Here is a 26062-nt window from a genome sequence, read left to right as displayed (position 1 = left end):
GGAAGGGAGAGGGATAGAGAGTTAGAAACATCGATGAGAGAGAAGCATCGATCAGCTGCCTCCTGCACACCCCCCACTGGGGATGTGCCCGCAACCAAGGTACATGCCCTTGACCAGAATCGAACCTGGGACCCTTCAGTCCCCAGGCCGACGCTCTATCCAGTGAGCCAAACCAGCTAGGGCAAGAAATTGTTCTTGTGACCCATAAATTGATTTTAAGTGGTCTGGAATTTTGCCCGTGGTTGTACGTGTATATATGTGAGGGGAGGGAGTGGAGGTAGATAATACATATCCATAACTTTCTGAACCTGCATTCTTAAAATAAATTCCATATACTCTCCAACAGCTATCAATCTGCCTTTCTGTCCCATCCCTCCTTGAAAGAAATGATAGCAGCAAACCGTATAGCCAAAAGAGGAAGTGAGAGTAGGAAGAATGTAGATATGAATATTCAAGAGATGAATGTCACTGATTAAAGCACCCCCCCCCCCAAAAAAAAAAGCAGAGAAAAAGGCCAGAAAATACAAAGGCTATATACCCAAATGGGAAAGGTACTCTCTAAATGAAAATGTCACAAAAACAGTCTTATAAGAGGGGAAGGGGAAGCAAGTTTGAACACTTAGCAGCAGGTGCATCGGGAATGCCACAGCAGCAATACTTACAGCATTGGGACCGCCACACCCTCCAAGGATTAAGATAGTTGCATCATCTATGACAATCTGGGGACAGGAAGAAATTTAAAATAAAACTATAAAGACACAGGCATCTGACCTCCTATGCTTCAGTTATATATGAAAATAGCCTTCCCAGCTCCCAAATGAGAGGATTACTTCTAATTACCATAAGCTCTCCATTCTCCCATGTCAAATTTGATCCCTGTGAACAAATGATGAGTCACCTGAATGGATATATTCTTTTCTGATCAAATATTAACATAAGAGTGTCAACCACATTAAATGCAGTGTTCTCTTAAGAAGTGAAACAGCAAAGTAAATGCTTTGGGGAGAGGCATAATATAAAGCCACTAAAAATAAATATAACCCATTAGAAGTTGAAAAGCAAATACCAGCAAAAATAATGACAAATTCTCTTTTGGCTTATGCATGTTGGCATATTACCAGATTTCCTCTTCTCCCTCTCCCATCCTAACAGAAAGATGTTACGGTATTTGCTAAATAGTTATTTTAATTCCTGAGCACCTGAGATTGGCCACCTCGAGGATGAGGACTGGGGCCAGAGATGTTTGGCTTGGACCACGCCCACTGCTCAAGGTCTAGGACCCAGACATCATTGCTCCTGTAAGAGAAGGACATAAAGATGAAGGAGTTGGGAGCTACAGATATAAATAAAGTTACATTTATAAAGATGCCCCACAAACTCATAGTTAGCACTTAAACTATATTTTTTTCTGCTCCTTTCCCTGGAACCCATCTCAAGACCTTCAAACCTTTCCACAACTCACTCTGTAATCACACACTAGTACCTAAAGAGTAAATTGATAGCAGGAAATAGCTACTGGTCAAGATATAGTCTTTCTTTTTTAAAATTTATTGACTGATTTTAGAGGAAGGGAGGGAGGGAGGGAGGGAAGGAGAGAGGGAGGGAGGGAGGGAGGGAAAGGAGGGAGGGAGGGAGGGAGGGAGGGAAGGAAAGAAGAGGGGGAGGGAGGGAGGGAGAGAGAGGGGGAGAGAGAGACAGACAGACAGAAACATCAATTTATTGTTCCACCTAATTATGCATTCAGTGGTCGATTCTTCTATGTGTCCTGCCAGGGATCAAACCCACAACCTTGGTGTATTGGGCCGATGCTCTAACCAACTTAGCTACCCGGCCAGAGCCAAGATATAATAGTCTTTCAAAAGCAAAAACCAGAAGGAAGAAAAAAAAATTATTCAAGTCAGCTCTTTCATTGTCAGGAGAAATTGATTTATTGATTCTGGTTACAGAAAGCAATTTCACCATGGCTAATGAGAGCTGTGGTTTTATCAAAGACAAACTGGCATCTCCAACCCCCAAGGGAACAGTATGGCAAGGACAGACCACCAGATGGCAGTGAATATTTCATAGTCCCCTCTATAAGGTCATTTATTCACACCAGGAACACAGGAATACGAGTGCCAATACCTTAAGCCTTAAACCTCCTCACACTGCCAAATCAGACAGTGATTCAGATGGAGTGTTCTGGCTCTTGACTCTGGTCTGAGCTGGCCAGTTGTGGCCAGAGATGGGGAGGACAGTGGGTATGGAGAACAGCAGAAGTGTGTTAGACCTGTCACAGTTTTCTTGCTCCTACCCACTCCCCCAACTCATCCCATTTGGAGAGTGAACCATTCCCACCTGTCTTGTTAATCTACCTCTTTCCTTCCCTAAAGCCCCAAAGGGCATGAACTGGTTCATAAAGGACAGCAGGAAAAAGGACTCTGTTCCTTGGAAGGTGGCCTTCTATAGGCCCAGACAGAAGCAGACAAAGTGAAGGTGCGATCAGAATTTGATCTCACCAAATAGAACCACATACCAAACAAAGATAGACTACACAGACCTGATTCTATGAAGCAAGTTTTCCTCTTAGTGGTATGTGACTAGGGCATCAAAAAATGAATGCTAGGGTGCGATAACTAAACGGAACCACGTTCAGGAATACTGACCCTGACTGTTATTCCCAGGAATGTTTACCTTCAGAGTGACAGGAAGCAAATCAATATACTTACATTTGCCGGGATCCTAAGGAGCCACCAAAGACAATCATTTTATCATCTATCACACAGGAGGAATGGCCGGCCATGGGAGGTGGCCCATGGGTCGTCACAATGCAGTTCCACCTAATATAAAGACAGGAGGGAGCCAAGAAGTCAGGATCATCTGGATCCACAGCACTCCTGGAGACTTATAGCCAAAACTGAAGAGCTCCCTGTTCTTCACCTGGCTCATTCATTTTTCTTGAAAGAGGAATGAATCTCTTCTACTTTTTTTCTTTGAAATAAGGGTTCTTAACTTTAGATTTTAAGGGTCCTGGAAACCTGAAACTATAGGCAAAATCCATAAATATGTAAAATTATTTTTCTGGGAAGAGTCCATTGCTTTCATCAAACCCTCAAGGAGATTTCTGAACACAAAAGAAACAAGTAATCCATTCATTTAAAACATTTTATTCCAGATTGAAAAGATCTTATATTTGTGGCTTACCAGTTTTTAGAGGGTGAGTAAGTGTGTATTTCATCAAAAAATCTCTCAGGTTGGTGTAGAGGATAAGGGCTTGGCCGTGTCCAGCCACCAAACAGCACCAGCAGGTCCTTGTACACGACCAGAGTCGCTCCGGCTTTGGGGGAAGGATAGGACCCTGGGAAAAGTCAATAATAGCATAGTTAGGATTCAGGTTCTTACGACAAGCCATGAGTAGGCTGTCTATAGGTAACCTTTCCCTGGAAGAGTAACAAACGGGAAACAATTCTACAAAGAATAAGAGAAAGGGGGAGACAAAACTGGGTTTGCAGGTCTGAAAGAAAACCATCACCAATTGATACATTTTTTATAATTAAAACAGAGAAACCTGAGTTAGAGGGAAGTTAGCCTCTCTCAGTCTTTTTTTGCTCAATTGAAATTAGGAATGAGAGTACCTCGGTTATTAGGTTGTTTTGTGTATTAAATAATACATTCAAAGCACCTGGCACAGTGCCTGGCACATAGCAGGTGCTCAATAAATGTTGACTCTCCTGCCCATCCCTTTACTACACTTAATAGAGAGTACAAAGGAAAGAATGTAAGCGATTCAGGGAGGAGTATGTATATATATAGTCTAGGTACCTGGGTGCCACTTAAAAATAACTGCTGCTGGGGATGTGAGGGGAGCAATGGAGGGATAAGGACACATATGTAACACCTTAATCAATAAAGAAAGAAAGAAAAAAATAACTGCTGCTACCAAACATAGGTAAAAAAGGAGGTAGAATGCAGTTCCCCTTTGTCCTATAGTGAAATGTTAACACAGTGACCTCTAGGCCCTTAGCTATAGGCCTCAGTAGCACCAATGGGAGCAGACTTTCAAGGCTTGACATGAGGAATTCCAAAGAAACTGTAGGCCTCACAACAGTGGCTACTAAGGCCTCTAGGCTGGACCTCTGAGCTAGCTATGTTGACTAAATTTTGAAAGAACAGAAATTTGGCTTATGCTGGAAAACTTTAGGGATAACAAATGTCCCACAGGAGCATCATTCTCAGAGCTTTTGTCTTTGAAACAATTGCTATTTCTTTTAATCCCTTACTCTACATGCCACCATTAGTTTGCTGAAGACCAAAGTATTTTATCTCAAAATCCAGGTATCAGTAAATTTGTTGTTGCTGTTGTTAAAGATACAGGACCCATTTTTCAAAGGAAATTTTAAGCAAAAGGAATCACAGTAGTATATTAAGCTGATAGCAGTTGAGGTGTTCTAATTTGGGTGGATAGCTTGGCCTCCCCCTTCAGCAGGGTTATGGGAACATGGGTTGAAAAGTCCTCCTCGCGCTGCTTTAATGGTGTCAATTACAGTGTCTTAGGCTGACAACGTAGAGCAGAGGACTATCTTCCTTGGGATCCAACTTAAGAGTAACTTTACGTAATTTACTGAGAAGGTACCAGTCCTCAGAATATGGACTAAGCAAGCATCTAAGAACACTTTGTGGCATCAGTTTTTCTGAACACTTTCCTAATAGAATAGACATTAAAGCAACAGGATCTCACCACGGAAACAAATCTTCTCTAGGAACAGCTCTCTTCAATCAGTTAGTTCTTAATACCCTCCTATCCCACAGGAATCATGACTCCTCATGATCGGTTGTCTTTCATAGAGTCTCATTATTTCTGGTTAAAAACCTTTGCCTTTCTAAGAGGAAGCTCCCTAGCCCAACTAGAATCACTAAATAAATACTATAATGGCCTAGTTAAAATGCCCGTGTTACCCAAAGATGATTTCTTTTGTGAATGGCAAATAAAACAAGTTCTTGTCCCTACCCTGGAACTCATAAGTTCTGTGAACAAGTTGGAAAAGTAAAGACTCTAATATAATAAAAGGGTAATATGCAAATTAACCATCACTCCATCACAAAGATGGTGGTGCCCATAGCGGCCGGGGTGGAACGCTGGCGGCGTCGCCCCGGTGACGAGGCCAGAGTCCCACGCCCCGGCCGCGGAGGGAGGGAGGGCATCTGGGCAGGTAGCACGCCCCCAGCCCAGCGGACACAATGCAGGACTGGGGGAGTGCTCCAGGCGGCCTCTGTGGGGCTTGGAGCACGCCCCCACCCCAGTGGACACACACAGGGGGGCCTCTGTGCGTGAGCTGCAGAGGAAACACCTTTTCTGACCGCTCACTGGCTAAGCTCCCTATACGCCCCCACTCGCAGTGTTCTTGGTAACTTGGGTAATAAGAATCCAAGAAGGTGATCTAGGGTTTTCCCACCACACTCCTGGAGGAAAAAATGAAGCTCTGTTGCTGGAGGGGCTAAGAAATGTCATATCCTGCCCTAGCCGGTTTGGCTCAGTGGATAATGCCTCGGCCTGCCGACCGTAGGGTCCGGGTTCGATTCTGATCAAGGGCATGTACCTAGGTTGCAGGCTCCTCTCTGGCCGGGGTCCAGGTCAGGGCCCATGCAGGAGGCAACCAATCGAAGTGTCCCTTTCACATTGATGTTTCTCTCTGTCTTTCCCTCTTTCTTCCTAGCTCTCTAAAAATCAATAGAAACATATCCTCAGGTGAGGATAAAAAATAAAAAAAAAGAAAGAAAGAAATGTCATATCCTATGAAAGACACATCTTGAAAATGCCTAAAGAAAGTTATCATTTTTTCGTGGTAAGGGACTGGAGTCCATGTTGATGAAAACACCTTGGCAGCTGCGGCAGCCGGCAGCCGGCAGTGGCAGCAGCAGCAGGGCAATGGGGCTGGCACCTTCCCCTGATCAGCCCGGTCACCTCCCGCAGAGGGAGGCCAGACTGCAGCTTAGGCCCGCTCCCCACGGATATCCCCTGAGGGCTCCCAGTCTGTGAGAGGGGACAGGCTGGGCTGAGGGGGACCGCCCCCCCACCCCCCCGCCATGCACTAATTTCCTGCTCTGGGCCTCTAGTATACCTATATATACAGACTTCAGCAGAAAAACCTTCCAGACTGAAATTTGGATTTGGATTTGAGATATTGAAAATCCTGGCTTTTAAAATCAGGTGTATAAGTGAAGCAGCCTACCAAAGGTCCATAAAATAACAAAAGCATAGAAACAAAAAAAGTTATAATGTAAACTGGGCAATGTGCATAAAAAAATTTGTAAGTGCATGTGCTTTATTTTTTAAAAAAATATATTTTATTGATTTTTTACAGAGAGGAAGAGAGAGGGATAGAGAGCTAGAAACATCAATGAGAGAGACACATCGATCAGCTGCCTCTTGCACACCCCCTACTGGGGATGTGCCCACAACCAAGGTACATGCCCTTGACCGGAATCGAACCTGGGACCCTTGAATCCGCAGGCCGACGTTCTATCCACTGAGCCAAACTGGTTTCGGCGTGCATGTGCTTTAAATGAGTAATTTAATTTCTAGAAATTAATCTAATGAGATAGCTTGACAAATAAAAAAAGAATTAGATACAAGGATGTTCATTTGCAGTGTTTAAATAGATCAAGGAATATCCATATAAAATAATATTATGTGACAATTAAAAATATTATGTGGCTTTCTATATCTGTCTTAGAATAATGCCCATGCTCTATTAAGTAAAAACTAAAAGGAGCAAGTGACAAAACATGAAATAATAACAGCTAACAGCTGATGGGCACTATGCTTCTGGCACAGTTCCTAGTGCTTTACACACAATTAATCCACTTAATCCTTTCAAAACCCCTAGGAGGCAGGCACCATTACAACCTCCACTGATTGGATAAATAAACTGAGGCACAGAGTGGTTACTTTCCTCAGGCCACACATCCAATGAGTGTCAGAGAAGGAATTTTAATCTAGGCAAATTGAGCCCATTAAAAACAATCTATTTTCCTAGGTGTTCATTACACATAAAGAAAGTCTAGAAGGCCTATAAATAGTTGATCTCTCTGAATGTTAAGATTATGGGTGACTTTCACTTTCTTTATAAAAGCCTTTCTGTACTAGCTGAATTTGCAAAAAGTGATAGTTGCTCATTGTGATGGGGCAAAACAAAGCTATTTCAGTTGTTTAAAATGAGAAATATAAATTCAATGCAACTCTCTTTTCCTGCACCTTACCTAAAGTCACTCCATTTGAAGAAGGCCTCTGTATGAGCAGAGTAGCTTCTCAATCCCTTATTCAAAATTCATTTGGTGACAATAAACTTGACCTGAAATGACGAGGCTATGGATAGTCTATTTAATCTACTCAGTTTGAGTATTCATTATATGTTGATGCAGAAATATTAGTAAGTTTGAAATAGGGTGCTGTTACAGACTCCACCAGAAGTATTAAAAAGGCATATGTATCATATTCCAATTCTAAAATAGAAAAATTCTGAATTCTAAAATACAATTAGCACCAAAGGTTTAACATAAGGAACTATGGTTAAGACCACAGGTGCTAACACTAGCCTGCCTGGGGTCAGATCCCAACCCTGCTACATAACTAACTGTGAAACTCAGGCCAGTTACCAAATCTCTCTCTGCCTCAGTTTGTGTATCTATAAAATGGAAAGAAAGGACAGCATTTGCCTCATAGAGTGGTTATGAAGATTAAATGAGTTAAATCATGGAATGCATTTATAACAGTGCTTGGTACTGTAGTTATTATTAAAGCAAATTAATATCAAGTTAATACCAGGTCAATTAGTCATAGACATCTGACAGTATGGCCATGTACATGGCACAGTTTGTGAGAAAAGAAAAGAACTGGACATATTTAATTACTAGTATATGCTTAGAGTATTCCTGGCAGAATAATTTATTTAGCTCAAGAATTATAACAGAAATAAAATTGTAACTGGCAGTAGGTGATATGAAAGGGAGCTTATCCCATGTCCCAGGAATGTAAATAAAATACATCAAATGTGATGTGGAAACAAAAATCAATGGTTAACGTTAAGACTAGTTTGGATTTGCTCTTTTCATGTGTACTAGGTGTTTCCTGTAACACCTTTTAAAATAAATGATCAGCGGGTTTTCAGGATAGCCCTCATTTATTTGGGCAGGCCTTTAATCAGCCCCAAAGGCCCCTTTACAGGCACTGGCTTTAAGTCTCCCAACAGGTCAGCAGCATCAACTCCTAGATCCATCTGTCTCGAGTAAGCCTTGAATGCCAGCACAGGAGGTGGACTAAGCTGCACTGCCATCAATTAAATCACCGGATTTCTACTCATATGAGCCTCTAAGGATGTGAAACTTCTCTTTCTAAAGAATCCGAGAGAGTCATCAAGTGCCAGATAAGTAACATACTCTGATATTCCAAGATAAACACTGTTTTCATTTTTCTAATAGTTATTCTGTCTTTTCATAAGTGTCACTAGAACCCTAGGCTGGTACCTGGAGGAGACCTCTCTGCCCTTGCTGCCCAGAAAAACCATAAGATGCTCCTACTTATAACTCCTTCCTGTTTCTCTGGTATAGCAAATTTCTCAGCTATACTGGCTCCCCAAATTGCTAACTACTAAGTATGTTATAAGAAGCCCAACTCAGGGTCAAATAATCTCAACTGGATATATATTAGAGGCCTGGTGCACGAAAATTCATGCAGTGGAGGGGGGGGTCCCTCAGCCCAGCCTGCCCCCTCTCACAGTCCAGGAGCCCTCAGGGGATATCCTAAGCCGCAGTCTGGCCTCCCTCTGCGGGAGGTGACCGGGCTGATCAGGGGAAGGCGCCAGCTCCATCACCCTGCTGCTGCTGCCACTGCAGCTGCGAGGCCTGTGTCCCGGGCCTCACAGCAGCTGGGGCTCACGGCTGCCTGAGCCCATGGCTGCCATGAGCCCCGGGTCTCGAGCCGCTGTGCCTTTGTCTGGATGAACGTCTGGAAGACATCGACCCTAATTAGCATATTACCCTTTTATAAGTATAGATATTCCACATCCCTCTCAGAGTAAAATGTGCTGAATCTTAGTCTATAGGATAGCTTATACTACCACTACCACCTATCAAATCAGGACCACTTCTCAAATTTCTGAGAATACTGACCAGGACATGGTCCTTACTCGCAAAGAAGCCCTTGAATGAACAGGGCAAAGTCTGTACCATGAATAACACTTCTTGCTGCAAAGAAGTTTTCTTCAGCTTGGCTAAAGAAAAGGGCCTCACAATCTCTTGCCCCAGAGGTCTGGGCACCAGTTAAAGATATAATACCATCCCTATTAGCTAGCTCCCCTTCTGACCTTGGTTTATACTGTTTTTATTACTCATCTTTAACCATTGCCTATTTAACCTTTGGTATGTTTCATATCCTCCCATCTAGAAGCCCTAAAGCTACAAATGGTCCTCCACATGGAACCGCAGATGGAGGCTGCTACATCCATCTTCCGTGGACCCTTAGATTGCCCACTTCCGATAGGACCCTGACTGCTGCCCCCAAATGACGACCCAGTTGTCAGTAGGAAGCAGCCAGACAGACCGGTGTCCCCTGTCCCCAACAGCAGTTGGGGTTTCCTAATTGGAAGGGGGGACTGAAAGGAATGTTTAGGGGTGAAATAGGCAGGTTTAGAAAATTTTAGGAATTAAGGGGTCCATGGAAAAAAACACAGGGCTACAGAGTTGCAAAAGACAAGGGAGCTGGGAGCGGCAGAAGTTACATTTCCATATGATAAGGGAGCTGGAAGTAGCAAAAGGTACACACTGATAAAATAAAGGGAGGAAGAAAGCCCAGAGGTAAAAGGAGAACAATAAGGGAGAAGAAGCCTTTATAAAATAAAGGGAGGAAGAAAGCCCAGAGGGAGTAGAACAATAAGGGAGAAGAAGGAGGGAACCTCACATACTTCATGTGAGACTTGAGCTCAGGAGTTGCTATAGTGACCAAATCAAAGGGGAATAGTGACCACTCAAAGGGGATATTGAGGCACAAAAAACTGCAGCCTTTATAAATTGTAGAAAAAGGGGACTCAGTGGGACTCTTTCCCCCTCCCCACATGGGAATCTGTACTTGTTCTTCAATAAATTTCCATCTTTGCTATAAAAATAAAAATAAAATAAATGATCAATGCCTGGCCAATGTGGTTCAGTTGGTTGAGCATCATGCCATGCACCAAGAGGTCAACAGTTCAATTCCTAGTGAGGGCATGTGCCTAGGTTTTGGGCTCTATCTCTGTTGGGCATGCAGGAGGCAACTAATCGATGACTCTCTCTCATCAATATTTCTCTCTCTCTCTCTCTCCTTCTCCCTTTCTCTTTCTATAAAATTAACAAAGCATATATTTTTTAAAAATATCAATACTTTATGTGGCAAAGCAAATCAATATTTACCAGTTCTGGGTTCAAAGACATTACACATGTAGTATAAGAATACTTACCTCTTAAGGGGAAAAACCAATCATAGAATTAAAAAGAGTGTTGGGCCCAGCCAGCCTGGCTCAGTGGTTGAGCACTGACCTATGGACCAGGAGATCACAGTTCAATTCCTGTTCAGGACACATGCTCAGGTTGCAGGCTTGATCCCCAGTAGGGGGCGTGCAAGAGGCAGCCAATCAATGATTCTCTCTCATCATTCATGTTTCTATTTCTCTCCCTCTCCCTTCCTCTCTGAAATAAATAAAAAATATTATATGTATTTTTAATTAATATAAAGTGTTGGTAAAACATAATAATATGTATAATCAAACAACTGAAAATACTACTATATATTAGACCTGCACCATCCAATATAGTCAACATTAACCACACGTTAGTGGCTATCGAATTGGAAAGCACAGATATAGAATACTGCCATCCTATCTAATAAAAGAGTAATATGCAAATTGACCATACTTCCGCCACACCCACAAGCCATGCCCACCAGCCAATCAGGAGCGAGTATGCAAATTTACCCAACCAAGATGGCTACGGCCACGGAGAGAGCAGGAGGCTTGGGTTTCCCCGGCAATGGAGGAAGCCAAGCTTTCCGCCTGCCCTGGCCTGCATTGGCCTCTGCTTAAGGCTACAAAGTTTCAATTATAGAAGATAAATAAATCCCAACAAAAATGGCAGCAGCCACGGAGCTGGAGAGAGCAGGAGGCCTGAGTTGGCCCCGGCGATGGAGGAAGCCAAGTTTCCGCAGCCCTGGCCTGCCTTGGTCTCCGCTTAAGGCTACAAAGTTTCAATTATAGAATATAAATAAATCCCAGATACCAGGGCCTCCGCTTGGGTCACTAGGGAGCGTGGCCAGCCTGCAAACCACCAAAGGCCCCTCGCCCAGGCCGCCCCACGCCCCAAGGGAACCCCCACCCTGATCCGGGACACCCTTCAGGGCAAACCAGCCAGCCCCAACCCGTGCACCAGGCCTCTATCCTATATAATAAAAGAATAATATGCAAATTGACCGTCACTCCAACATACAAGATGGCTGCCCCCATGTGGACACAAGATGGCTGCCACAAGATGGCCAGCAGGGGAGGGCAATTGGGAGGGACCAGGTCTGCAAGGGAGGGCAGTTGTGGGCGATCAGGCCAGCAGGGGAGGGCAGTTGGGAGGGACCAGGCCTGCAAGGGAGGGCAACTGGGGGTGATCAAGCCTGCAGGGGAGGGAAGTTAGGGGTGACCAGGCCTGCAGGGGAGGGTAGTTAGGGAGGGTAGTGACAGGCTGGCAGGGGAGCAGTTAGGCATCAATCAGGCTGGCAGGGGAGTGGTTAGGGGGTGATCAGGCTGGCAGGCAGAAGCGGTTAGGGGCAATCAGGAAGGCAGGCAGGCAAACAGTTGGGAGCCAGCAGTCCTGGATTGTGAGAGGGATGTTCGACTGCCCTCGAGGGGTCCCAGATTGGAGAGGGTGCAGGCTGGGCTGAGGGACACACACCCCCGTGCACGAATTTTGTGCACCGGACCTCTAGTCATTACATAAAGTTCTACTGGACAGAGCTACTTTAGACAAAGGATTTTAACTTGATAAACTGTGCCCATGTTTACAGGAAATGGGGAAGGTGGTAGAGATGAGTGGGTAATTTAACTTCTAAGAGACATTACAATTACTGCTACTACTGCTACTGCACTAATGATAATGACAACATTTATTGAGCATTTACTATACACTAGGCACTTTTCTAAGTGCTTTACATGTATTAACTAATTTAACCCTTCCCAAACTCCTACTTTATTCCCATTTTACAGATGAGAATACTGAAGCAAAGCTCCTTTAAATAACTTGCCCAAGGTCACAGAACTAGTAAGTAGCGGGGCCAGAATTTCAATCCATTTTCTCCGGATTTAAAACTCATTCTCTTAACCTTTATACCAGACTGCTCTTCATGCATACAGATATATTCATTTTGAGTAGTTGCCACAAACAAGTCAGATACCTTAGAAGGTATGAGTGCTTTAAAGTTGAAAGAGTAGCTCTTTCCTAAATCTTAACTAGGTAAACTACAGACCTAGAGTAGACAGAGAGATAAATACATGGAATACAAGGCTATTCTTATGACCTCTTTTTCTCCGCCAGGCTCTGGGTCACACTCTATCTCTACTACAGCACCCTTTACTTGTTCTCTGGACTCACCCAAGGAAAGGTAAGCCGGGGCCAGTGACCATGATAAATCAATCCTGAAGGATGATCTTAGGTAAGGGCTTTCCAAAATGATGTCTCAATATCTTTATATTGTAGAAAGCCAAAATCTCTCCCTCTACTTATCCCAAGGAGTGGGAGAACTCCTTCATCCAGCACTTCCAAGGTCTGTTTTATGTCACAAGTAGAAGCTTCAATTTCAGTATCTTACTTAAATATCTCCACAACTAAGGAGGGTTGTACTAAAAGTTAATTTACTCATTCTCCTCCACCTCAATTTGTAAGGTATGTAGGGAAAAACTACCATACAAGAACAAAAGAAGCAGGGGGGAGAAAGGACACAGAATTCAACATACAACCTCACCATGTAACATACAGTAGTTCAGAATTAAGAGGTCACAGACATGGGTATATCAAATTTTCTATGACCCAATTATGCACATAATATTTCATTATTTGTTGCAAATTAGATACTTTTAAATTCTTAAACTTTCAGAGTCAATAGTGTGAGGCCTTCATAAAGAGTCTCTACTTTTATTATTTCCAAAAATCTACATATTTTATATTTTGAATTTGTTTAAAGCAGAGGGGCTTTAATTCCCCTTCCAATTACCTTTTTAAAAATATATATGTTTTTATTAATTTTTAGAGAGAGAAAGGGAAAGAGAGAAACATCAATGAGATAGAAATGTCGATTGGCTGCCTCCTGCACGCCCCCTACTGGGGATTAAGCCCGAAACCTGGGCATGTGGCCTGACCAGGAATCCAACCGGTGACTTCTCAGTGCATGGGACAATGCTCAACCAAACTGACCCACACCAGCCAGGGCAACTTCCAATTAATTATCTTAATGCAAGGTCCAGATCAAAACAAATTTATGGTGAGGTCAGAGAACTTTAGCAACTTCTATATCTTAAATAGCTTCTTTAGCCAAATGGAGTTCTGGAAAGCAAACAAGAAATCTTTACTAGATTTTTTTTTTTTTTTTTTTGCGTGGGGGAGGTGGGGGAGAAATACAAGAAAATTCATGTTCAATTATATACTTTTATTCATTGTTTTAAAGTTCTAATTACTAATAAACTTTCTAAAATAAAACCCACATGACTATACATCTTTAGACAAGGGAAACAACTAACTTAGATATGGAATAGCCCTGGATAAAACGTCAGGCCCTGAAGTTTGAAGAATTGCACCTATGTGCATGCAGCTCATTCCATATGGTAGCTAAAATGATGTCATGCAGTTGTTTAACAAATTATTATTAAAACACACCCCACTACTACATTAGAGACTGAGTGATTTACTGAAAATCTTGCACAATATAGGGTACTCTGATAACAGCAGACCTTCCATAGTTAAAAGGCCCATCATCATCATGGTGACATGAAATAAACACCCTCCCCTCAAGAAAACTTACAAATTAAGGTTTACACTCATTAGGACATTTCTTGGCCTGCTTTCAAAATAATGAGGCTACTGGGCCTCTACACAAAGTCTAAATATCGTTGTATCACAAAAGTGGAGTGTTGCTCCCATGTAGCTTCTCACCAAGCACCACAGGACAAAATGTGCCTATATCAAAATCGGACAGACATGTTACTCAAGCCTGTTCCTCCAGAGCCAATGTTCTCCTCACAGGCTTTATTCCCCAAACATAGCAAAGGCCTCCTAATCAACACAGCAGATATGATCAATGGAGCAAATTCAAAACAAGGCACAAGCCAAAAAGGCAACTGTGGGAAAGTGGATGATCAGATAGGCACTCTATGCACTGAACTAGCATTCCCTAAAATTGCTAATTGGTTCAGATGTTTCCCAAGATTCCTATGAATCAGAAGCAAGTTTCACATGCAAAAGACAGTGGTAGAATTACAAGGCATTCTTGTTTACTTTTGCAAAGAAGATGGCAAAACAGTGAAGCAATTCTAATTCTGGTTTGGTTTCTGCCATTTCTCCACAATTGCAGTTTCTATTCATTCAGAACCTAGGGCTAGAAGAGTAGCTAAACTGTTTGACACAAGATAAAACAAGAACATGTTTTCATTGGGGAATGTATTTTATCTGTGACTAAAAATTATTTTTATATCTCCAGACTATGATCTTTATTTATTAATATCATTAATTTATTATTAATAATAATTTATTATTAATATGTTATAAATAACTAGAGACCCAGTGCACAAAATTTGTGCACGGGTGGGGGGAAGGTGTCCCTCAGCCCAGCCTGCACCCTCTAGCAGTCCAGGAGCCCTCAGGGATGTCCGACTGACAGCTCATCCTTAGCGCTGCCGTGGCCGCTGTGCTCGCCAGCCATGAGCCCAGTTTCTGGCTGAGCTGCGCTCCCACTGTGCGTCACAGCAACCAGTCGTTGCACTGTTCGGTCGAATTGCATATTAGCCTTTTATTATATAGGATAGTTACATTCCCCTACAGCTGTAGTTCTTAAACTTTAGCTACATCAAAAGTAGTTGGAGGTCTAGTTACAACAGACTGCTGGGACACCCTTCTGAGTTTCCTATTTAGGAGGAAGGGGTGGGGTCAGAGATTGCATTTCTACAAGCTCCCAGGTGATTGATGTTAAGGGACTAGAATTTAAAAACCATATTGTAGAGAGTTAAATAATCCTTGACAATGCTCCAATAGGACTTAAAAAGACATTCAGTCATCCTTTTGCCTTATATCCAAGTTTAGTTGATTCTTCTTCTTTTTTTTTTAATCCTTACCTGAGGATATTTTTCCATTGATTTTTAGAGAGAGGGAAAGGCAGAGAGAAGTACTGATGTGAGAGAAACACATCGATTGGTTGCCTTCTGCACAAGCCCCAACCAGGGCCCTTGACCAGAATAAAATCCGGGACCCTTAGGTCCGCAGGTCGATGCTCTAACCACTGAGCAAAACCAGCTAGGGGTAGATGATTCTTCTTAATCCTGAATCTATCCTTAATTTATTTTGTGCATCCACGTTGCATATGATTATATAAAAGAACCCTTTATTTTGATAGCAGAGTAAGGATGAGGATTCAAGGTCGGTTTTCCTTGACAAATGCTGTGATTAAAGGGGCGCTGAAAGGAACTACTTTAACATTTTCAATCTACAAACATTTCCCTGGTTGGCCTCATCTACATGTCACTGAACCCACACTCTACAAAATAAATTTTAAAATGTGTTCCACCTACTGGCTTTCTGGCAAATCACTTTAAGACTTACATACAACAACATAAGTGACTCTGAAAATAGAAAGATTTAAAACTAGGAATTAGGGACTTATAAGAGGTAAAGTTTGAAAACAAGAAAATTATGAGCATGAAAAATTTAACTGTGGGACTCACTAGCGTGCCAATGAGTGCAGAAGAAAGGTACTGAACAAAAACATCTCCACTTCTCTCATGAAATTCTGGAATGTTTTTTTGTGTGTTTTTCCTTTTAAAGGGAGCATGGTCTAAATTGCTTCTTAACCGGCAGTCAAAAATTTTTCCCTGAATGCTTTCAAATTATGTTATAGTAATGATGCCAAAGGGGGCATTAAAGAATGAGTGACGGTACTGATGCTTCAGTTCATACTCTCCATTTCATATTAACAACCTTCACACGTACTGACTTTCTCAGGGTAGGTCCAATGACAGGCATTCACTCCATATGTACTACACTAGTCCTTCCCACACAAAACTGGCCTTGAGGGCAAAATGAGACCAGACAGATCAGATTAACCAACAACCTTACCTCACAGTTTCTTTTGTGTGGGTACTTTCCTGTACCAGTGAGGAGCCTTGATTTGGTGTGTGCAGGGAGAGAGCTGGGGGGAAAGATTACTTTTGCTGATAGGACCCAAGCTGGGTCTTGGGAAGCTTATCGAGCCTTGGGCTAGATAGAGCTGTCATTATAGTGGTGTGTGAAGAGACTGACCTTGATAGCAAGAGTTCAGAGGTCAGGAGAAGAATAATTTGGAGAGGCATTTCCCAGAATACCACATTAGCATCTGAATCAGAAAACCTAGAGGGCACAAGAGGACGTGCTGGCACAACTTAGGAGGCAAGAGACCCTTTAGTTTTTCTTTAAACTACTGGAGTTAACATTTAACTGCTTACATAGCTATAAACTGTTTTAATTTTATAGGTAACACTTTGTAATGGAAACAAGAAAAGCGTGTTTCACTATTTTCTGATTTGAGGAATAAGGAAGTAAAAAGAAACTGAGAACACATTACAGTTCATGAGTATAAAAGAACCTTCTTGGGGTGTAAACATCTTGAAGACAAATAATTATTAACTATTCAGAATGGTCTCCAAAGTAGGCAGCCAGGACCACTGGGGTTCTATCTGGAACAGGTATCAATTTCTCTTCTGATGTTGAAAATACTTCCATGTTAATGTCAATATGGCCAATAATAATAACAGTAAGTCTTTGCATTTAGATAGATGCCCACAGAAGATACAAAAATATGCTTATTGTAAAGAATGAAAGTAGGAGGCAAATATAAAGTTATTCTTTGGCAAAGTCACTACAGAACCTCTAACTACAGCTCTCTAAGACTTGGTTCTAATCAAGTGTGTTCTTTTAACTCAGCCTAAAATAGGGATTTAAGTTAGTCACCAAGGACATGGTACTGGAATCAAAAGAACTAAGTCATTCTGCATAGACATGGCTCTTTTCAGGATCTCTGCCAGCACCATCTCTTTCCAAGTGGGGCTAAAGGCCTTCCTAGGGAGAGGAGTGGATGGGGAGGGGACATCCTGTGTCTACCTCAATTAGCATTTAGCACACAGTGTTGAAATTATCTAGTTAGAGTCTCCCAGTAAGATTATATGTACTATGCTAGAGAACAGGAACTACTTTTTCTGAAAAAGTTTACTGAATTGAATGAACTAACCCATGGAAGCAAATGGTTAGAACCCTCATGAGTTTGGATGATAACTGGTTCCAGTTAATCACAACCTACACTGGAGGCATCAGTGGGCCTTTCAGCAGGGGAAAGGTTAAACGCTTCGAAAGTTTAATTGATCCACACTCTTCTTTTTTTCTTATTTTATTCCTCTGTTGCAACATGGCCAGAAACTTACTGGTTGATATCAAAACAATTCACTGATATAAAACAAAGGGATCCCAGGCTCCAGGGCACATACTTTTATTATTAAAATTATACCCACATCTTTATAAACATCACTCCCTGGGTCTTTAACAGAATATCCAAAACAAGAGGAACTTTTATAATGGGCATGAGAAACTTTTAGATACTATATAACTATATATGCCACAGGCAGGGACAAAAGAAATTACCTATTGGCATTGTTTTCACTTCTAAACAAACCCACACAACAGACCCAGGGCGTTTGATGAATAGGGTAGCACTTATCAGCTAAAAATTAACATGAAAACCAGTAATAGTTCTTTGTTACCATTTCAAGTAGACTTTTGATTCAATTTCTGGGGAAGGAGAGGAGGTCCAGAGTCTCAGTTTAATCTGATAAATTGTTAATTGCAGTTCTAAGTGGGAGGGAGGGTACTCCTTGTAAGTGGCTCTGTTTAGAAGTGAAAACAATGCTGCTAGTCATACAGTGTCTGGCCTGGTGTCAAAACAGGAAAATCGTAGTTAGGCGGGAGAGAGCCAAACTGAAATATGGCATAATCTTATTTATTCTCTCCCCCAAAGTATCGAAAGTTTACCCAGATTTGTGCTATGCAAATTTTCCCACTCTTCTCTCCAGCAGGAGAGAATGTGTACCCACCTTAGAAAAGCATGTATTCTGGAAAAATCCCAGGATCTGAACTTTATAAACAAACAAGAAGGATTCCTTCCTTTCCTAGGGGAACCCACTGGCTCTGCGCTCATTCACATCTCCCGAGACCACCACAGATCCAGGCTGTTCCAGGATTGCATAGGGCTAGAGGAGACAAGGAGAAATCACCAACTCATAAAGGAGATTAACCAGGACCTGGCCCATGGATCTGGAAGAAGCTAATACAACAAAGAATTTAGCCACCTAAGTAACATCTTATGCCTTGTTCATAGAGATTAGCATATGTAAGTGGTATCTGGGCAATTGGGTGTCTTCCTTCTAGGAAAATAAAAAAAAAATGTAGATGGAGATTCAAATACTTCATAGTTATTTTCATCAAATATATAATCTTATAAAAACAATCAGCCTTAAAAATAAATTATAACAAATTGTTAACAGAATCCTAATTGTTAGCTTGCTACTTTTCTCCTCACAAATCAGATTTCCTTTTAATTATAAGTCCTGGCTCTATGCATATTTTATAACTTATTTTAAACATCCCATCTACTCTCTTGCATTACCAGTTATTTTCTTCTTAGTTCTTTATATTTTCTTTGTATTGATTTATCTGTTTATTCTGTCTCCCCCGGTAGACCCTGCTTCTTATTCATACCTGTATCTCTAGTACCTATAACAGCACTGGGCATAAACATTCAATAAATAAAGACATGAAAATGAATAAACAAAGCAATGAATGCTGTCACTTTTTAAGCTTTGAGAACTAGAGGATAACTATGACCACTCTCCACTCCTTGTCTAGTACTTCATTTTCTACATCCCTCTCCATCTGAGTACTGTATTGTATATAATCTGAACAAAAATTATGAAAGGTTGGTATTATCATCTCTACCCTAAAGGTGACACAAATGAGATGTTAAATAATCTAAAGGCACCCAGTTACTAAGCAACAGACATCTGGATGCAAACCTGTGTTTGCCTGGCACAAAAATCATGCTCGTAATGGTATTACTAACTAGCCTCCTTCTCTCTCACAACATAGTCCTACCATCACTTTAGGTCATGAGGTTCTTAAATAATGAGTAGTATTTTTAATTATTAGCCAAATAGTCTTTCCTCCTCAAATCTCAGATCTTCCTACTAGAACAGAACTAAGTGAACGGAGAAATCGCAGGGATACTTACATCTAGAATATTTCTTCAGGTTGACAAGTAAGTCTTAAGTAAGAAATGAGTGCTTACGTCCACAAACAAACTTATATAACCCAAGTACCCATCAATAGGAGAATGGTGTAAAAATAAAGTGGTATAATCACACTGTGGAACACTTATAGCATTTAACTACTGACAGATGAATCTCAAAACAACAACAACAAAAAACAAGATGAATCTCAAAAAAAAAAAAAATCTGTTAGAAGTCAGAATAGTGGTTACCTCTGTGGAGAATGGTATTAGCAGCAGAGGGGCATGAGAGAACTTTTTGAGGTGATAAAAGTATTTTGTATCTTGATCTAGGTCAGGGGTGGGGAACCTTTTTTCTGCCAAGGGTTATTTGGATATTTATAACATCATTTGTGGGCCATACAAAATTATTAACTTAAAAATCAGCCTGCTATATTTGGTCAACCATTTAATTAATTCACCCCTGATGTCTTGGCAGGGCCAGAACAAATGACTTCTTGGGCCTTATATGGCTCACGGACCGGATGCTCTCCCACTTGATCTAGGTGATGATCACATGGCTGTATACATATGTAAAAAGTCTTTGAGTGTACGCCTAAGATTTGTTCATTTTACTATATGTAAATTATGTCTTAATAAAGTATTATTAAGAAGAAAAGAATGGCTAGTTCAAAGCTGGTAGAGTGAATTATAAACCCTGTTTACACTGTTGTCACATGCCATCACCTACTACTTTCACCAGTAAACAGAAATAGCAGCAAACCAATGTCAGAATTAAAATTCATTATGTGAGGTCTTCAAGAACACAATACTCACTTAAAATGTACCCACCCTGTAACTCATAAATGTAAATCAAACAGTTAGCAACATTTCAAGATTGGGCTATGGATTTCATAAAGCTTACTAAAATGGGAGAGAAGGCAAAAAAGAACACAGTGTAAAAGCCAAGATATCAAATATAAAATCCATAACTCATAATCACTTCGAGAGAACTATGAAAAAGAGGAAATTACCAGGGCACTGCTTTTTTTGAAAAGTATAATCAATTAAAGCATAGTTCAAGAGTTCATCTCCCAAAGAAGAAATGAAAGGTAGCTACTGAGATTTGAAAAGACAAAGAAGCCTCCCAGAATTCAAGTTAATATTTTTAAGTAAATAAATGACCAATCACAATTCTCACCCACCTAGAAAAAAACACCCTGTAGACTCTTTACAAAATCTCCTCAAATTCACAAGAGCTAGAAAACTTGAGCAATGGGCCTGATCTTGATTATATAGAGAATAAAAATCAATGTGCTCTAGGCCTAAGTGGGTACATGGCACTGCTGAGTATCCTGGAAACCAACAGTCATTCATGGGAAAGCAGAAGTTAGAAATGACTTCTAACTTCTTTTGCATTCTCCCATATAGAATTAGATTTCTACAATTTCATTCAAACATAAAATAAAGTTAATATATCTGTGCATTGGAGATATACAGGGATAGAGCATCAAGCAAAATGAAGTTTATTGTAGTCATAAAACACAAAGTGCTGTCGGGGGCGATTATGTGGATACCTGAGAATAAACAGAGACACTACATAGTCTGAGAGCAACCGAAAATTGCTTGTCGAGATGGTAGGCAGACAGGATCACAATGTAAGATATGAAGGCTCAGAATTCTAAGGAGAATCACTGCTTATTCTCAGCGACACTCTAGATTTCTGTCCCAAATAAGAAAAGGTTTAAAGGGTTTTAAGAAAGGGTAGAAAAGGCTCATGAGTTGGACCAAATGAATAAAAGTTAAAGGATGCTGGATTTTCAACATGGAGAGAAAAGGCTAAGGTCAGATTTTAGTATATTTCGGTAATCAATATATTTGATAATCAAGAAAAGATCCGTAAGGTAGGATTAATTGGCTTTCACATTCACAAAAATATTAAAACAGTGAGCTCTGCCATAACTGGTTTGGCTCACTGGATAGAGCGTCGCCCTGTGGACTGAAAGGTCCCAGGTTCGATTCCAGTCAAGGGCATGTACCTTGGTTGCGGGCACATCCCCCGTAGGAGGTGTGCAGGAGGCAGCTGATCGATGTTTCTCTCTCATCGATGTTTCTAACGCTCTGTCCCTCTCCCTTCTTCTCTGTAAAAAAAATCAATAAAATATTAAAAAAACAAAACAAAAAGAAAAACAGTGAGCTCAATAATCTGCTTTTAGAACAGAGAATAGAAGCTTACAGTGTATTTGAAAGGCAAGTATATCCTCTGGTTACATGGTTCAGTCTTTACCAGTTGATAAGCATCCACTTCTCCCGCATCTCCAGAGACCTGGCATTCTCATAACATATTTGCATATAATGGTAATTTTAAAAAATGTATAAAGTCCTTTAATGTAAAACAGAATCTAATGATTATGAGTATACTAATACATTATTCTAAAAAATTCCACATGCAACTATTTCAATGACAGCATTGACACCTGGGACCTAAGCCAAGGGAAGAAGTAGGTGATCTTTCCCAGAACAGACTCTCCTGTGGGCTGTTCTGGTTATATCTGGTGCCAGGTATCAGTTCCAGACTTATTTGTTTTGATATTTCCTGATGCCATAACCCAAGGCTCAAAGAGGGCAGTAGAGAACCAAAGACTAAGTTTTTTCACTAGACACAAAACAGAAAGCTTCATCCATGGATCCAAGAGCCCTACATGCATCATTTTTAAGGTAGATTTACACAGTCAGAAAAACAATGATACTGTGGGCAGTTATCTCTGGACAGTTCTAGCACTTTCCAGCTGCTAAGGATGTCCTGGCTTTCCTACAAACATCCAATATAACCAATATTTTTTCCTGCCCCCGATTCCAAAAGTAAACTAGCTTTTCTAAAGGATTTACTCAGTGATTTTAGAAGATGTGATTATTCTTTTAGGGAATAGTCTTAAAGGAACAAAATTATTTCCATTAGAGCTTCTTATTCTGTATAGCTAGAAAGATCCTGATTGTGTTAGGTCATAATACAAGAGATATGTCGTCTGCTCTGGCCTATGTGGCTCAGTTGGTTGAATGCCGTCCTGTGCACTGAAAGGTCACTGGTTGGATTCCTGGTTGGGACACATGCCCAGGTTTGGGGCTGGATCCCTGGTCAGGATGTGTGTGGAGGCAGCTGATCGATGTTTCTACCTCACATCGATATTTCTCTTCTTCTCTCTCTCCCTTCTTCTCTCTCTGAAATCAATAAAAAACCTATTTAAAAATAAAAGATATGTTGTCTTCAACATCCTGCTCCCCACCAAAAAATTTTAAGAGGCAAGCCATATCGATGTTTAAAAATTCTCTAAGCTATGAAAAGGTTACTTCAGATGACATACTTCCTGCTCAATATCCTTTCCTGACTCTGATGGTAGACATACTGGCCAGAGAGCTTAGTTGTTCCCCCAAATTCAATGGAATATAAAGGAACAAGGGCAACTACAAACAAAGAAAAGGAAATCACAGGAAAAGAAAGAAAAACGCACTACAGGAAAGAATTTTAAAAGGAGGAGGTGGAGTAATTTTACAGTGGAGAAATCTAATAAACACTATCTCAGTCAGGTGATCAAAGTTAACAACAGGGATAAGTCGTGTGGACAGTATGTACCCTTGATATGATGCGACGAGAAGGGCACTTTACCTCCATGGTCTTCCTCCCCAAAACTTGTAATTCTAGTCTAACCACAAGAAAAACATCAGACAAATCCAAACTGAATGATAGTCCAAAATATATCTGACAGTACTCCTTGAAACTATCAAGACCATCAAACAAGGAAGTCTGAACTACTGTCACAGCCAAGAGAAAAATTAAGGAGACACGAAGACTAAATGTAATATATCCTGGATGGGATCTTGGAACAGAAAAAGGACATTAGATTTTTTTTTTTTTAAAAAGGAAATCTGAATAAAGTATGAACTTTAATTAATAATAAAGCATCAATATTGGTTCATTAACTGTCACAAATGCACTATTAAGATTAGATGTTAACAATAGGGAAAACTGGAGGTGGGGTAGATGGGAACTCTCTGTTCTATTCTAAAATTAAAAAGTTTATTTTAAAAATGGAGAAATATGAAATAAATTATAGAAAAGATAAAACTACTCACAGCATAGCATAGTAGAAAATACAGACTTTTAGAGACAAAATCTTGTGTTTCAATCACTGTTCCATTACCTATTGGTTGTGTGATCTTTAGTAAATTACTAGGTAATTCTCCGAGCCTTTGTTTCCTCATCTGTAAAATGGATATAATAGTAGTGCCAACCTAAATGGGTTGTTTTGAAGGTTAGAGAGTATGTACGCAGAATCTGGGGTAACCAACACCCTACCCTCTAAGCCCGCTCCATAAGCATTTCCTCCGACAGTAGACCACTACTGACTGACTAGGGTAAAAGCAGTAGCTAAGATTTCAAGGAGCAGCCATCTTCTTCCTTAACAACAGTTAAGGAGTCCAGTTTGGCACATTATACACCTACCTAATAGACTGTGATAACAGAGTGAAGTCACAGATTGCACAATAAGAAAGCAAGATGACTTAGGCATCCAGGATTTCCAAATTTAGCTAGGTTTAGAATCAACTGGGACATTTTCTCTCTCTCTTTTTTTGAGAGTGAAAGGGAGGGGAGGGAAAAGAGGGAGGGAAGGGAGGGAGAGATATCATTGTGAGAAAGACACGTCCGATTGGTTGCCTCCCTCACACACCTGACCAGGCCAGGGATCAAACCTGCAACAAGTACATGCCCTTGACTGGGAATTGAACCCATGACACTTCAGTGTGGGGGAAGGAGGTTGTGGGGGGAGGGGGAAGACAGCAACACTCTAACCACTGAGCACCACAAACCAGGGCCATTTTCTCTTTTTTTAAAAATAGAGATCCACTATTCTATCCCCAATCCCTTGAGATTATGTGAGTCAGTCTGCTGTGAGGCCAAGGAATCTATAGGGTGGGCAAAAGTAGGTTTATAGTTGTGAGTATGCAAAACACAGTTTATTCTTTTTTTAAAAAAATATATTTTATTGATTTTTCACAGAGAAGAAGGGAGAGGGATAGAGAGTTAGAAACATCGATGAGAGAGAAACATCGATCAGCTGTCTCCTGCACACCCCCTACTGGGGATGTGCCTGCAACCAAGGCACGTGACCTTGACCAGAATCGAACCCGGGACCCTTGAGTCTGTAGGCCAACACTCTATCCACTGAGCCAAACCAGTTAGGGCCACAGATTATCCTTTTATTATTGTTAACTAAAGGCCCAGTGCACGAAATTCGTGCATGGGGGGGGGGGAGTCCCCCTCAGCCCGGCCTGCACCCTCTCCCATCCAGGACCCCTCGGGGGATGTCGGACTGCCTTTCGCAATCCAGAACCGCTGGCTCCTAACCGCTCACCTGCCTGCCTGCCTGATTGCCCCTAAACAACTCTGCCTGCCTGATCGTCCCTAACCACCTCTGCATGCCTGCCTGATTGCCCCTAACTGCTCCCCTGCTGGCCTGATCACCCCTAACCACCTCTGCCTTGCCCCACACCCGGGACCCAGGATTCCCTCTTCCGGCCAGTCACAGGCACCCGGGACCTGGGCTTCCCTCCCTCTGGCCAGCCGCAGGCACCCAGGTCCCAGGCTGGCTTCACCCGGGCTGACCGCAGCCACAGGGGACTGTGGGCGGGCAGGTGGCTTCACCCGGGCTGCAGCCACAGGTGCCCAGGACCGCGGGGCGGGCGGCTTGTCCCTCTCCTGGGCCACAGCCTGGCTGGTCCCCATTCCTCTCTCGCAAGTTCATTTGTGCCTGGCTGGTCCCCATTCCTCTCTCCCCAGTGTTGAATGTCTGAGCCATGATGGTGTGAGGGTGTGATGACCATTTGCATATTAGCTCTTTATTATATAGAATTATTGTATTATTTTCCATATTAACAACTGTAAACCTACTTTTGCCTCACCCTGTATATTTTAAGTAAGCTTCCCAGTGATTTGGAGAAAAGTGATCTGCTATGTGGTTTTTAGAACAGTGGTCTTGTCTCTTCCTCTTTTTACAGAGAAGGAAATCGAGGCCCAGAAAATGAAGAAGTGATTAGGTTCAGAAGCAAGTAGTTCAGGAGTGGGTAGGCCAAGACTGGAACAAGCATCTAGTTTGTGTATCTCTCTCCTTGAGTGTGTTTATTCTAAAACAAAGGGCCTGAACCACAAGCCATCGCTTGGAATTGCATGTGTGACTGAAAGAGAAGAAACTCGAAAGAAAAAAAAAAGAAATCCTTGGGAAAGAGGATTCTATGGGGAGAATGTGGTGGGAAAATCAACTGTGCTCCAGGACTAGTTAACCGAGATGACAGGCTGAGCTTTAAATCTTGACCTACCATTTATAGACTCTCCCAATATTTATAGACTCTCCTAACTGAAATGGGTGTGGGCTGATATTTAAGAAGTTTTGATCAGACCACCACTCTAATTCTAAGTGTAAGAACTTCTACTTGAAAACTTTATCTTGATTTAAAGCTACCAAAAAAGGC

The 26062-nt window shown here is 41.5% G+C and overlaps 1 protein-coding gene across 1 annotated transcript in view; it reads right to left on the bottom strand.

The window, feature by feature from the left end:
* Nucleotides 1-26062, bottom strand: part of FBXO42 (F-box protein 42) — an 85172-nt gene that overhangs the window by 6897 nt on the left and 52213 nt on the right. The window contains exons 5-8 of the mRNA XM_079777537.1: nt 3184-3337; nt 2709-2819; nt 1200-1296; nt 663-719 (exon numbers count right to left, since the gene is read on the bottom strand). Of these exons, the coding sequence (XP_079633663.1) occupies nt 663-719; nt 1200-1296; nt 2709-2819; nt 3184-3337 (419 nt within the window). The remainder of the gene's footprint in view (nt 1-662; nt 720-1199; nt 1297-2708; nt 2820-3183; nt 3338-26062) is intronic.

This window comes from Cnephaeus nilssonii, assembly GCF_951640355.1.
Source record: "Cnephaeus nilssonii genome assembly, chromosome: 7".
Classification (NCBI taxonomy): Eukaryota; Metazoa; Chordata; class Mammalia; order Chiroptera; family Vespertilionidae; genus Cnephaeus; species Cnephaeus nilssonii.
Note: the sequence above shows the minus strand (reverse complement) of the source record. Positions and strands in the feature narration are given on the sequence as shown.